At 42.9% G+C, this 14,860-nt stretch overlaps 1 protein-coding gene across 5 annotated transcripts in view; it reads left to right on the top strand.

Annotated features, from left to right (window-relative positions):
• The window catches only part of cep112 (centrosomal protein 112), a 408,417-nt gene that overhangs the window by 369,089 nt on the left and 24,468 nt on the right, over nucleotides 1–14,860 (top strand). For all 5 annotated transcript variants that reach the window (XM_052032681.1, XM_052032683.1, XM_052032682.1 and 2 more), the window contains one exon: nucleotides 1,750–1,839. In XM_052032681.1, the coding sequence (XP_051888641.1) occupies nucleotides 1,750–1,839 (90 nt within the window). The remainder of the gene's footprint in view (nucleotides 1–1,749; nucleotides 1,840–14,860) is intronic.

The raw sequence follows: 14,860 nt of genomic DNA, 5'->3' as shown, positions 1-14,860 counted from the left end.
CCTTCATTAATTAGTTTTCTAATTTATATTTTTGCCTCCAAGTAGATGTAGATAGTCTCTACCTCTGTGTGTCCTTTGTGCATCAGCAAAAATTGAAGGTTTGAATCTTAAAAATAGGTTTTTTTTCATTTTTTGCAAAAATGACTATAAAAGAAGCTGAAGATTGAATTGCCAAGACTTCAATTTAGCATGCCCAGTAATTTTTAGTCATTACCACCGGATACCTGTGAACAGGGCTCCTGTGATCTTGGTTTCTTTGTTGACAATTAGAAAAGAAAACAAAGAGGTTGATTAAAGCAAAATTATTACTGCTTATTACTGATCTCCGCTGAAATATTTATGAGGCCTGTGGAATTTTTTTAAACAGTAAAACATAAATACTGCACAAGAAATAAACTTCTGAACAATTCATGAGTAGATTCTTATTTATATATGAAAGTTTATATTTTATTGAAACGTTTAGGTTAGAGAACTCATTAATCTTGCACTAACTTCTACACACCAGACCCCAGCATCTGATATATTTTTCTCTCTCTAGAAAAATTATAGTTTAATGCAGATTTTAAAGACCAGAGATGGACAGAGTGACAAGGAGTGACCTGAGAACGTTGATGTGTATAGGGTGAGGCTGTGGGTATGTGGAGGAAGGAGGAGGCTGTGGACCAGGAGTGGGGCAGGGGCAGGGGTAAGGGGGCTGTGGCCAGGAGGTGAGGTTGTCAGGATAGGCAGCTATTGGATGGGCAGAGATTGTGGCCATGGCCATTTTGTACTTTGTCCATTTCTTCAAATGCTATCAATCAAATAATGAAGCAGCCCATATATGTCGATAGCAAAGTACAACAGATGCTGGAAACCTGAAATAAGAACTGAAAATGCTGGATAGAGAGAGAGCGAGTTCACATTTCAGGTCAATGACCTTTCGTCAGAGCCCTCATATGTGTATAGTTTAAGAGGCCACTATTGTTGAATACATTTGTGCATACTGATATCTTTATGTCCTTACTGGTTAAGTGTAGGTTAGGTGCAGCATTTTCAATGAAGCCTGCTTTAGTGCAATCAGGGATGGCTTGCAGCATTTGAAAAGCTCTTGCAACCTGAGTGGCTGTGTGATGCGAAGAAACAGTAAGGTTGCCATCTACTACCTAACATGTAGGAAGGATAGGGAAACACAGGAAATGTGCATCCATTCCACATTTGGGTGAAAACATCTTGCCTTTAGCAGATCTCGTGACATAGAGTAATACAGCACAGAAACAGGCCCTTCAGTCCAACTGGTCCATGCTGACCAAGGTACCCACCTAAGCTAGTTCCATTTGCCTGCATTTGGCCCATATCCCTCTTAAACCTTTCCTATCCTGTCTATTTGGATATGTCTTTTAACTGTTGTTATTGTAACAGCCTCTACTACTTTCTCTGGCAGCTCGTTCCATACACGCACCACCCTCTGCGTGAAGAAGTTGCCCCTCAAGTCCCTTTTAAATCTTTTCCCTCTCACCTTAAACATATCCCCTCTAGATTTTGGTTCCCTTTCCCTGGGAAAAAGCCTGTGTGCATTTACCTTATCTATGCCCCTCATGATTTTGTACACTTCTATAAGGTCACTATGCCCCTCATTTTATACACTTTCATAAGGTATATCGCACTTGACTATCAGATATAATCACACTTGTCTTTTTAGAGATTGAAGTGTCAACATTTCTGACCTGTGCAACACAGTTCATTTTGTCATCTTTAATGATTTTCATTTAGGCCCTGGAAAACGAGGCAGAAAACTATCGCAACCGGATCCAAGCATTGGAAATGGAGATGCAACACAAGGAGCTGGACGCCCAGGAACAGGTAATGGACAAGAAACAAAAGTAGACAAGCAATTAACAGGCAACTGGATAAAACTGATTCTTTAAAGAAAAAAAAGGCAGAGTGGTTGAAGCACACTCAATGATAATTTGACGAACTCCTGAAAAGGAAAATTTGGCTGTGCTTTGAGAAAAGGATAACAGAATAATTCTATTATATAGCCCTTTCAAAGAACCAATACAGCCCCAATGTGCTAAATGGCCTCCTCCTGTGCTGTATGATTCTTCGATTGATGTTCTGGTAATTTCAGACCTGCATTGCAAGAATTCACCCCATGTTGTTGGTGTAAATGGCATTATGAAGACAAGATATGGTTTCCACTTAACGTACTCCATGTAAACATATCACTGGTCATTTGTATGTCCAATAGTATCTCTCAATGGCAACTTCAGAAAATCATCCTTTGCTTGCAGTAGTGTGACACTTCCCACTTCTCACACCACATTGTTAGCATTGTGGCCTTTCTGAAGGAAATAATTAATTTTAGTGCCAATTAGATTTAAGTTGTAGACAGCTTTGAACTGATATAATCAAGCACACTCAGAATTTGATATTTCCCAATGTGGGCCTATCAACAATCCCTATTTAAGGAAGGAGTGCTTCATTTTTGGTCTCAACTCTGAATGCTCCTCTTGCAAGTGAAGGCACTATTCCAACTTGCTTCACCTTTCTCCAGTGTGCAGCTTTTGGAGAGAGGTATTTAAAGTTTAATTCAGTGCAGCTAGTTTTCTGTCTACTGCAGAATTATTGATAAGATCTAAGAAAAGCTGCTTGTGAAATAACTTCCTGATTTAGTAACAATAGGCATGTGCCATTTAGTCCCTCATGTTCCAGCATTTCTACAGTTCATTGCAAAGTGCTTGGCAGGGTATGAAGGGCTTTTGAAGAGTCCATACCACTGGAAGGTAAGAAATACAGAAGTGTATTGCATGTAACAAGATTCCATAGCGTATGAGGTATCTTTTTTTAGTGATGTTGCTTGAGAAATAAACGGCGCTTAACGCACTGGGGAAAATTTGATGGAAATACTCAGTAGGTCAGACAGCATCTGTGGAGCCAGAGACAGATAATGTTTCAGGTTGACAACCACTCATTTGATGCTCCTCAGACCTATTGATCATTTCCAGCATTTTTGCTTTCGTTTTAGCTTTCCTGAATATGCAGTATTTAGAGAGAATTACCTCACTGTTCTGCAAAATAGTGCACTGAGAAGTCAGATAGGCTCTCAGCTTCATGCTTCATCCAAAAGACAACATACCTGATTGTGCCTCACTCTGTTAGAATCGCACTGGGAATATCAGCCTGGATCAAACTATACTTCAGTTTTTCAACGCTACTAGTCAAAGATGTAGCCATGGACCCTAGCTCTGCCTGCCTTTTCGTTGGTTACATGGAGCAGTCTTTGTTCCATACCTACACTGGCACCTCTCCCCAACTCTTTGTCTGTTACATCGTGACTTGATTGGTACTGCTTCCTGCACCTATATGGAACGCATCAGTTTCTTCAACTTCGCTACTAACTTCCACCCTGCCCTCAGATTCACTTGGACCATTTCTGACACCTCCCTCCCCTTTCTTGATCTCTCTGTCTCATCCTCAGGAGACAAACTATCCACTGATATTCACTACAAATCCACAGGCCCCCACAGCTACCTAGACTCCACCTCCTCCCAATCTGCCTCTTGTAAGGACACCATTCCTTTCTCTCAGTTTCTCCATCTCCGCCACATCTGCTCGAGATGAGGCCTTCGTCTCCAGGACATCTGTAATGTCTTCCTTTTTTAGAAAACACATGGTTGATGGAGCCCTCACCCACATCTCCTCCATTTCCCACACTTCTGGTCTCACTCCACCTCCCCCCAGACAGAACAGGGATAGAATTCCCATGGCCCTTACCTTCTACCAGCCTACACATCCAGCACATCGTTCCTCAACATTTCCACCAGCCACATCTCCTCCTCCCCACCCCTTTCTGCTTTCCGCAAGGACCACTGTCTCTGTGACTCCCTGGTTCACTCATCCCTCCCCATCCAACCCTCCCCTTCCCCAGTCACTTTCTCCTGCAACCATAGGTGTAACACCTGTCCCTACACCTCCTCCCTCACCAGGGACCTAAGCCCTTCCAGGTGAGGCAGAGATTCACATGCACCTCCTCCAACCTTATTTGTTTCCATGCTCCACCTTTGCTTCCTATCAGACTCCATCATCTGCAGCACTTTGTCACCTCCACCCATCACCTCCCAGCCTCTGACACTATTTCCACTCTTCCCTCCTCCATCTGCCTATCATCCCTGCTCACCTGGATCCACCTATTGCCTGCCAGCTCTTGCTCCACCCCTTCCCCTCGCCTCTTTATACTGGCTATGTCCCCTCTACTCTGTCAGTCCAGATGAAAGTCTCGACTCGAATCGTTGACTCTCCGTTTCTTGCCACAGATGCTGCCTGGCCCATTGAGTTCCTACAGCAGTTTGTTTTTTGCTCCAGATTCCAGCATCTGCAATCTCTGTGTCTTCAGTTTTTTACCCACCTTTGCTCCATATCCCTTGATAACCTAACATCATGAAAACCAGCAGACTGATTTAACTGGTTTGCACAGTATTGACTAATTATGGTTAATATACTCAACACCACAACCATGTCCATTAGTCCCTGTCTATACCAGAGTTCATTGACAAGCAGAGATCTTTAGAGTGCACGTACTCAGGAGTGGAGCTGGGTAGGTATGGTGCAATTCAGGTGCAAGTAGAGGATGGAACTTTTCTTGGAATTTCTTTGGAAGTTACTGAACATTTCAGACAATTCTCCAGGCCAGAAATGTACCTTCCTGGCAGCTGATCTCAGTGAGCACTGGCAGTTTTACACCTGGGTTGCAAAATGGTTATAGAAGTTTCATTCCTGGGTAACCTAATGGCCCACAGACAATATTAAGAAACCCTATAAACAGGTGGTTTTGTACTTTGTTTGCTATGACGGAACTGTGAAAACTATGAGAAGCTTTACTGTGCTTCAAAACAACATTCAAGGAAAAGGATGGTTTGAACTTGAGACTCCCAAAGATGAACAGATGACCACTTTTATCAATTTTCATTCAGATTTTTATTTGCTTTTACACATTCTGTTATACTGTCAAGTTTCAATTAATTTTCTTAATTAATTCTTATGATGTGGTATCTTTTGTGAAGCCAGCTGTTACTGCCCATTCCTTGTCTCTTGTTGAACAAGTATTGGTATGCCACTGCTATCTGCAGTCGCTAAGGTTGAAGATATTCCAGAGTTTTGACCCAGCAACAATTCAACAACAGTGAAGTATGTCTGAATCAGGATTATGTGTAGCTTCTGGGGCATCTTGGAGGTGACTGTGCTCCTATGCACCCACTACCATTGTCCTGCATCCACACCATGAGGAAGTTGTCTAGGTCCTGGCCATTATCTTCCAAACATCGATAGATTCATGGGTGATGCCTGAGGAGAGGAAACTGTACTGTTGTTCAAAAAGGGATGTGGAGGTAAATCCAGTAATTACAAACCAATCAGTTTAACCTCAGTAGTGGGGTAAGTTATAGATTTATGCAGTACAGAAACAGGCTCTTCGGCCCATCATATCCATGCTGACCATCACGTACCTATCTATAGTAATCCCATTTACTAGCACTTGGTCGAAATCCTATCATGCCTTGGCAATTCAGGTGCTTGTCCTGATGTTTCTTAAATGTTGTGAGAGTACTTGCCTCCACCACCTTCTCAAGCACGTTGCAACCACCCTCTGGGTGGAAAAAATTCTTCCTCAGATGCTCTCTGGTCTTTGGCATCTCTACCATGGAAGAAAGTTTCTTACTCTAGAAACCCCAGGGACAGATTTAGCAGTCACTTAGATAAGTGTGCTTTGATTAGTAAAAACTAGCAAAGATTTGTTAAAAGCAAATCATGTCCAGAGTTTTAAGTAGAAAGAAGATCATTGAGGAAATTGCAGTTGATGTGATACACAGAGACGTCCAAAAGACATTAGGTTAGATGCCACATAAGGAGCTCATCATCAAGAATGAAGGCCATGGAATAAAACAGCAGCATTGATAGAAAATTGACCAAATAATGGGAAACGATGATAGAATTTTTAGGACTGGAGGGAAATGCATAGTGGAGTTCCCCAAGAGTTAGTACAAGGAATGCTGCTTTTCTTTTCAAGAATTAATGACTTGGTCTCGGGTGTAAGTGACATGACTTCCATATCTGCAGCTGACACAAAACTTGAAGTGAACCGTGAAGGGAATTGTATTAGGCTTCAAGGAAATGGAGACAGGCTGGTGGAAGCGGTGGGTCGGTACCAGTTGAAATTTAATGCTGAGAAATGTTAAGAATAAGAGGAGGCAATATAGACTAGACGGAACAAATCTAAAAGGGGTGGAAGAATAGAGAGATATTGAGTATCTGTGCATAGTTTGCTGACGGTGGCAGAGCATGTTGAGAAATGGTTGAACAATCATACAGCATGATGTGCTTTATCATCACAGGCAAAGAGTACAAGAGGAAGAAGGCATGATGAACCCTTATTAAACACTTATACGATCACAGCTGAAGTATTGTGTGCAGTTCTGGACACCACACTTAAGAAAACCATGAAGGCTTTGGAGAGGATGTGGAAGAGATTTAACAGTGATTCTGGGGATGAGGGTGTTGAGTTATGTGCATAGACTGGAGGAGCTAGGATGTTCTCCTTGAAGCAGAGGAGATCTGATAGAGATGCAGACAGGGTAGATATTGAAAAACTATTCCCATTGGCAAAAGGATCAAGAGCTAGGTGACATAGAATGAATGTGATTTACAAAAGAACCAGAAGTGAGATGTGCAATTTATTGTCACAGTGAGAAGTTAGCTTCTGGAAGCAATGCTGGGGTACTAGTGAAGGCAAAGTCAGCGTAGCGTTCCAAAACAAATCTCTAAAAGGAAAGAATTTCCAGGACAGTAGGAAATGGACAGGGATGTGGGACTATCTGGATTGCTTTTACACAGAGACTATATGGGCTGAGAGGCAGCAACCATTCTGTTTTGGCATTTTGCATTCCTACTTCCTTAGTTTTAAAGCTTTATTCTGTCAGCAGATAAACTTAAGAGTTGGGACAGATGAAGTGGTTCATTCTCACAGAAGCCATTCAATGTACAATATCTAGGTCTCCAAAACTGTTCAAGGTGCAGGGAAACCCAGTGAGGGGCAGCATTGCATCATGGGAACTCTAAAGGCATCAAGTAGTCTTGGTGAATTGTGGAACCGGAAGTGCCAGTGAGCTGTTCTGGTCAGATTTGTAAGAATTTTGCAAGTTCCCAGCAAAAAAATGCTGGGAACTTGCAAAGTTCTGGAAGAGGGCAAGGGTTGTTTCCAACATTTGAGTCCAGAGAAATTGTATGAGATTCCTCATTTCCAAAAAGGAAAAACCTTCAAAAGGAAAGGTTAAACCCTTCAAAGGGGAATAGGTTAACTGTAAAGAAGAAAAATTACATTACGTTAAGGAAAGAGCATGGTAATGGGACTAAATGGATTGCTCTCTGAAGGAACTGGTGTAGGCCCAATGGGTTAAATAACTTGCTGTTTTATGATCCTGTGCCCCAGTGGAACCTGTGTTTGAGTGCCATGCAGGCTGAGAGGAAGAACAAAATATGATTGAAAGCAGGGTAGAAGAGTTACTTTACGAGGAGGCTTTTGAAATATGGGGCGAGATGGGAGGGCGGTGTTGTTTTGGTAAATGCTACAGGCTGCAGATGTCTGAGTGAAGGCTCAGCTAGTGCAGAAGCAGAGGGAATTGGAATTGGTTTATTATTGCCACATGTACCGAAGTACAGTGAAAAACTTGCACACTGTTCATACAGGTCAATTCATTACACAGTGCACTGAGGTAGTACAGAGTAAAAACAATAACAGAATGCAGAATAAAGTGTAACAGGGAGAGGAAGCACCACATTCACAGCAGACCAGAGGATACCTATCGAGTTGTAGGGTAAAGGAAAGATACAGGACAGATGAAGAGACCTGTGTGAAGGAAGTGAGAGGACATCAATGAGGACAGGGATGAAAAATAAATTGGGTTTATTATAGGAACTAATATTTGCAAAGGGTCGAAATGTCTTGAAGTATTGGGAAGACGGTGGACAGATAGGTTGCAGGTTGAGTGCTCAGGCCAGGATTATACAAACTGTGCTTGTACGTGAAAAGCACCTTCAATCAACCAGTTGTTCAAGTTCTCTTTTGAAATCAGGAAGGCCCTGGAAAAACCTCAATCACACCCATGCCCAAGTCATACAATGGGGATCATTGTAATGCGATTTGTGGAGAAACTACTAAACAACAGCAAATGTAACCATAACAACATGGATTTATTTTTCCAAATTATTTTTTTATCCTATGTTCTCATAGTATCTTGTGTCCCAAGGCAAATAAACCAAAGAATGGTGAGGAGAGTTGCTGCAAAAGTGAGTCTTTTTTTTGCATGCTTCCCTTTCAAGAGACTGCATTGACGAATGATCGTCAGACAAATGTCATTAACAACCAAAATCTAACCCTATTTTTTAAGCACCCTGAAGATATTAGATGTCTTTAAATTCTCTCGTGGGATGTGGGCATTACTGGCAAGTCTGGGATTTATTGCCCTCAAGAAGGTCATGATGAGCTACTTTCTCTGGAACAGGAATTATCATGCACAGAAAGAGGTAAATTGGTCTGGTGAGTCCACTTCTTGTGGCTAATGGTACTCCAACGGCTAGTCGTTAGCTGGGGAGTTCCAGGTAATGATGAAGTATTTCCAAATAAGAATCTCGTGTGACTTGTAGGGTAATCTGAAGGCGATGGCGTTCTCACCTGCCTGCTGCTCTTGTCCATCTAAACTTGCAAAACTTTTCTAACAAAGGAACTCCCTTTCAGATTGGGATTCAGACTATGGAAGCTACATTCTGTGGTATTCAAGTCACACATTACTGATCTTCTCATTGCTCTTTTTTCATATGACATCAGATGTTAACTTCAGAACTTCTGAGCTGTTTTCTGGTATTACTGCTTAATGTGCATGTTCAGTCTGTGAGGACTGCAGCTTCCATTGAACTGCTGCACTGATTGGTGAACACCACATTCACTCAGGGGTTGTAAAAGATGGTTAGTCTATGAGACCAAAACACGTTAGCTGTAGTCAGTGGTCTCGAAGGGACCTGTGAGGTTCAACCGCTGCCGGGGCAGTAAGTCCAACTCATGCAGAGTGACAGACACAGGCACTGGGCAATCTGACACTCCCTTCCCTCACCAGTCACATCTCTGTTCATTTCAGTGGCGATTCCCAGCCTGAAAAGTAAGAGCAAAATGGTGACTTTATTTTTCATTTAACTTTTTCAATTATCTCTTCATATTTAAGTGTATTTGACAGAGGCAGAGTTCTGCCACCAGCTTTGTCTTCTGTCGAAGACTCTCAGCATTACTCCACCTGAGGCCCTGATACGGGTGGCAGCTGCCTCCTGGCTGCACAGAACCAGCTAGATTGACCTTCACACTCTGGCCCCGGTACGTCAGGTAGATGGGGATCGTGGGTGGCTGAACAAGTGGTGGATTGAATACAGTTCAATTTCGGCCACTGAGTATTGCTGTGAAGTAACCAGACTCCGATCTTAGTTCTGTATATCTTGATCCACTTTTCTTTGTTTAATTTGTTTCCAGTCAGTGTTCATTTGATGTTGAAATTAAGTACTACAGGAGCAGCTTTGAGTTCTTCCAGCATTTGGCCCACTCCCTTGCTGCCCATAGGTTGAGTATACCCAGGAGCTTCATGTACAAATGGTTCACTACTTTTAAATTAAAGGCACCTCCTGCTCAGGCCTTCAATTAACAGCTGATGGAGCATGTGACTTTCATCAGCTCTTGCCTTTGTTGCCTGTGTTAGAATCTGTTGTTTTATGTTATTTGATGTTTGTCTGTATAGGAATTATATTTATATCTGTATAAGCAGTACAGTCTGTTAAGGCTCTCAGTGCAATGTTAAGTACAGTATCAAGTTTATTAGTGGGACAACTCTGGAATAGACAGGAATACAGTATTCTGCAGGGACGTTTACCACGATAAGTCTTGTTGTTCTGAGCAGTTTGAAGTCAGAATCAGAATCACTGACATTTGTCGTGAAATGTGTTGGTTTGTGGCAGCAGTATAGTGCAAGACATAAAGACTTAAAAATTACTGTAAGTTACAAAAATAAATAAATAATGCAAAAGAGGAATAACGAGGTAGTGTTCATGGACTGTTCAGAAATCTGATGGCGGAGGGGAAGAAGCTGTTCCTGAAATGTTGAGTGTGGGTCCTCAGGCTCCGTACCTCCTCCCCGATAGTAGTAACGAGAAGAGGGCATGTCCCTGGTGGTGAGGGTCCTTAATGATGGATGCCGCCTTCTTGAGGCATCTCCTCTTGAAGATGCCTCGATGGCGGGGAGGGTTGTGCCTGTGATGGAGCTGGCTGAGTCTACAACCCTCTGCAGCCTCTTGTGATCCTGTGCGTTGGAGCGTCCATACCAGGCAGTGATGCAACCAGTGAGAATGCTCTCCACCGTACACCTGTAGAAATTTGCAAGATTCTTTGGTGACTTACTGAATCTCCTCAAACTCCTATTGAAATAGAGTCGCAGGCGTGCCTTCTTCGTGATTGCATCAATGTGTTGGACCCAAGATAGATCCTCTGAGATGTTGACACCCAGGAACTTGAAACTGTTCACACTTTCCATCGCTGACCCCTCAATGAAAACTGGGGTGTGTTCTCCCGACTTCCCCTTCCTGAAGTCCACATCAATTCCTTGGTCTTGCTGACATCGAGTGCGAGGTTGTTGTTGCGACACCACTCAACCAGCCGATCTGTCTCACTCCTGTACAGTTCCTCGTAGCCATCAGTCAGTTCTGCCAACAGTGGTGTCATCGACAAATTTATGGAAGGGCGAAGCACGCATCCTTGAGGTGCGCCTGTGTTGATTGTCAGCAAGGAGGAGATGTTATTACCGATCTGTACTGACTGTGGTCTCCCGATGAAGAAGTCGAGGATCCAGTTGCAGAGGGAGGTACAGAGGCCCAGGTTTTGAAGCTTGTTGATTAGTACTGAGTAATGATGCCATCATTGCATAAATGAAAGAGTGACAATGCAAACTTACAATACCCACAAAGTGCTGGAGGAACTCAGCAGGTCAGGCAGCATCTATGGAGGGAAATAGTTGATGTTTTGGGTCGAGACCCTTCATCAGGACTGGAAAGGAAGAGGGCAGAAGTCAGAATGGAAAGGGAGGGGGAGGGGGAGGAGCACAAGCTGGCAGGTGATAGGTGAGTCCAGGTGAGAGGGGGAAGGTAGGTGGGTGGGAGAGGGGGGATGTAAGGGAGTGATGTGAGAAACTGGGTGGTGAGAGGTGGACGATGCTAAGGGCTAGAGAAGAAAGAATCCAATCAGAGAGGGCAGTAGACCATGGAATAAAGGAGGTGGGAAACCAGAGGGAGGTGGTGGACAGGTTGTGAGGGCGGGGAAGGGGAAAGAGACGTGGTGAGGGGGCCACAGGAATGGGGGAAATTATGGAGGGGAGGGGGATAAACAGAGGGGAGGGGTTACCGGAAGTTTGAGAAATCGCAGACTTACAGATGCCATTCGTAGAGTTTTTCAAAAGTTCTTTGTTTCTTACTGGTAGTTTTTTTTAAACAGTTTTCTTTATTACATGTATTCCTTATCTGTACATTATTTAATCTATGTACTGTATTGTATTCATAGATAACTGGCATTGGGTGCAAAGCAGTAATTCAATTGCATCGTTCAGATGATGAGATAAACAGCACTTGCACTGCTCAAACTGAGTTATACTTAAAAACTGTGCTGACAGATTCACTTAATGTTTTGACTTTATGTCACACATTTGTGAATTTTTTTTGTATTCTTTAGACAGTGCAATTAACATGCAATTAATAGCTGGTATGAATGTATGATGTCCTACCTGAACCACAATGAGGAATAATGTGTAAAACGTTTGCATTTCATGATGAATGTCTTCACTGAATTGTGCCACAAGAACATGAGAAAATAAGAACACAAGTAGGCCACCCAGCCCCTCAAGCCTACTGTGCCATTCAATACAATCACGGCTGATCTACCTCCGTCCTCAATTCCTCCCCTGTGCCAGATCCCCATAGCCCTTGATTCTCTGATCGTTCAAAAATGTATCTACCACCATTTTAAATTCTTCCAGTCATCCAGCTTCCGCAACTCTCTGGGAAGAAATACTTCTGAAGATGACCTCAAACACTCAGCTCCATAGGCCCATCTGTGGATGCACAAGCTCGGCATGGGTGCCAATAGTCCACGCTGACTGCCTGACAGGCATCAGCAGAGTGGCAGAGCTGGGACAAGGAACACTGCCTTTGTGCTCCATGAAGCTACTGCCATATCACCAAGGAAGTACTTCAGTAATCTTTTACAGGACAGACTACTAGATTACTACTGTATTTCATAGATGATCCACATCAATACCGGGTGATCTCAGTTTGTGCTGTCATGAAAGATGTAACATCAGCCATGCATCATTGATGGGTCCACAGTTGTGTGTTCATTATCTTCTTCCTCTCCCTGCATAGCCTGGTTGGGTATCAGAAACAAAAGAGACATAGGCAAGGCTTGTTGTGAGGGGAAGAAATTAACAGGCATGTATTTACTCCATCTGAAGCTTGTAAATCAGAAGAGATTGAATGCAAAGGGACTTGAGGAGGAGGATCTGGTCTGAGCATCCATCATGGTTTCTCCCTGCCATTGGTACTATCTCCTCCATGGAGACATTTGTCTCTCTGTCTCTGGCTATTTGCTGCTGTGTCTGGTTGTACATTGTCTTGGCCTGCAAGAGGTAGAAGTGGATCAGTTGGTATTGTCCAATGTGTCTGGGTGCCATGACTGTCAAAGTTGAGTAGCTGGCAGTGTACAAAGATCTGGATGTGGGGTTTGCAGTAGTGCTAAGTTTTGATATGGTGGAATGTATGAATATTAGGCACAAGGTAGGTTAATTAGCCCCTCTTGTAAATGACTGGTGGAATTGATGGGAACATAGGAAGAATAGGTTACAGGAAGATTATGGGCCAATGGGATTGCTCCGTGAGCTCACATAGTCTCAATAGGCCAAATGGCCTCCTTCTATGTAGTAAGGAAACATGTTTCCATAATGTATATTGTTGAAGAAGAATAATGAGCTATGATGAACTTAACATTGCCTGAAGCTGGTGGTGGAATTGGTAAGAAATGATATCTTGAGATGCATCCAATATCTTAATTGCTCCTGTGAGGTCAATGAATTTCTTGAGGCACTGCAGCAATCTTCAGAGCTTGACTTGCAACACTGACCAACAGACTGTCCGCTCCCACTGTCTTTTGTGTGAGAGTCACCTGGCTGCCAGTGGAGGGACCTCTCTCCAGCTTCCTACTTTTCCCACCCAGACCTCTGATGCTCCACCTTGCAACCTGCTCTCTTCTGCATTGTGCATTCTTCTGTTTCCCAGAGCCAAAGAGGTTGAATGCTGAGCCTAGGTTACAGGCACAGGGCCTTGTCATAAATGGTGTATTCTTTATCTCTTACTCTTTCCAAACTGGTTCCAGACACATTTTTGACTGTTTTAGTTAAACTGGATCAGAAACATCTTCCCCCATTTACCATCATTGCTGGCACTAGTTCCAATGTATCCGTCTATTGTGTCAACAAACATACGTTTCTGGTCTGATTAATAAGTTTATGCCACTGAAGTATCCACAGTAACACATGTAACTGGCAAACCTGGGGCAATTTAACTATGGATTTTCTTTTAAATAAAAGAACAAAACAAAAGCAGGACTCTCCCAGATTCACTACATTGTAAGCTAAAAGCAGTATCTCCCATAACACTTGCCACAAATTGTTAGCAGCCTTGTTTAGGCCAGCACATCACAACCTGTACCTCCTCCTCAGGACTCCTGGCACCAGCAGCAGCAGACAGAAAAACACACTGCGGGGATGGGATAAAGAGTGGCTTTCATATAGCACCACACATAACCTCATATATCTCCAAGTGCCTAGTAGCTTTTCTTTTTGAAATGAAGTCACTGTTGTAATGCAGGAAGCACAACTGCATGCTCCTACAAGGAACATTTAGATATTGACTGGATAATCTGTTTCTCAGGGTGATGGTTGAGGAGCAGAATATTCGGTCTGGTGAGAATTGACCTGTTTGAAATAGTGATGAGAGATCTTTGGTAAATTGAGAGGCTTGATGGAATCTTAGTATAAAGTTTCATTTGAAAGACAGTATCTCCTACAGTGCAGCACTCAATCAGTACTGCACTAGGACTGTTATCTTGGACTGTTACCGGAGGAATAATCAAGAGAGCTAGTTAAGATCTATTTAAGAATATATGGACTTAAAAAGGAGTAAGTCATAAAGTTTGCTCTGCCATTGATATCGATCAAGTCTGTCCTTACATTTAGCCTTAGTTTGACTTTCCAGTCTGATCCCCATAATCCATGGTTTCCCATAGTCCAAAAATCAATCTCAGTCTTGAAACCACTGAATGAATCAGCATCCAGTTCTTGAAGACAGAGACTTTAAAAGATTCACAACCCTCTGGGTAAGAAAAAATTCCTTCTCATTTCAGACTTACAGGGACATCCCTTTATCCTGGGACTATGTCCCCTAGCTGTAGTCTCTCCCATTAGGGGGAGCATCCTCATAACATCTACCATGTCAAGCCCCCTCAGGATCTCATGTCAGAATGAGAAGGCCTCTCTTTCATCTTCTAAACTCCAGAGAATATCAACCCACTCTGCTCAATATTTCCTCATAGAACAATCATCTCATACCCAAGAGCTAACTGAACGGACCCTCAATTCCCCACCCCCAAGAATAGTATATTCTTCATTAAGTGAGGAGATCATAGCTGTATGCAGAACTCCAAGGAGGTCTCAGCAAAGCCCTGTGTGGTTATAGCAAGACTTATGCTACTGCACGC

The sequence above is a fragment of the Pristis pectinata genome, chromosome 18, assembly GCF_009764475.1.
Source record: "Pristis pectinata isolate sPriPec2 chromosome 18, sPriPec2.1.pri, whole genome shotgun sequence".
Lineage (NCBI taxonomy): Eukaryota > Metazoa > Chordata > Chondrichthyes > Rhinopristiformes > Pristidae > Pristis > Pristis pectinata.
Note: the sequence above shows the minus strand (reverse complement) of the source record. Positions and strands in the feature narration are given on the sequence as shown.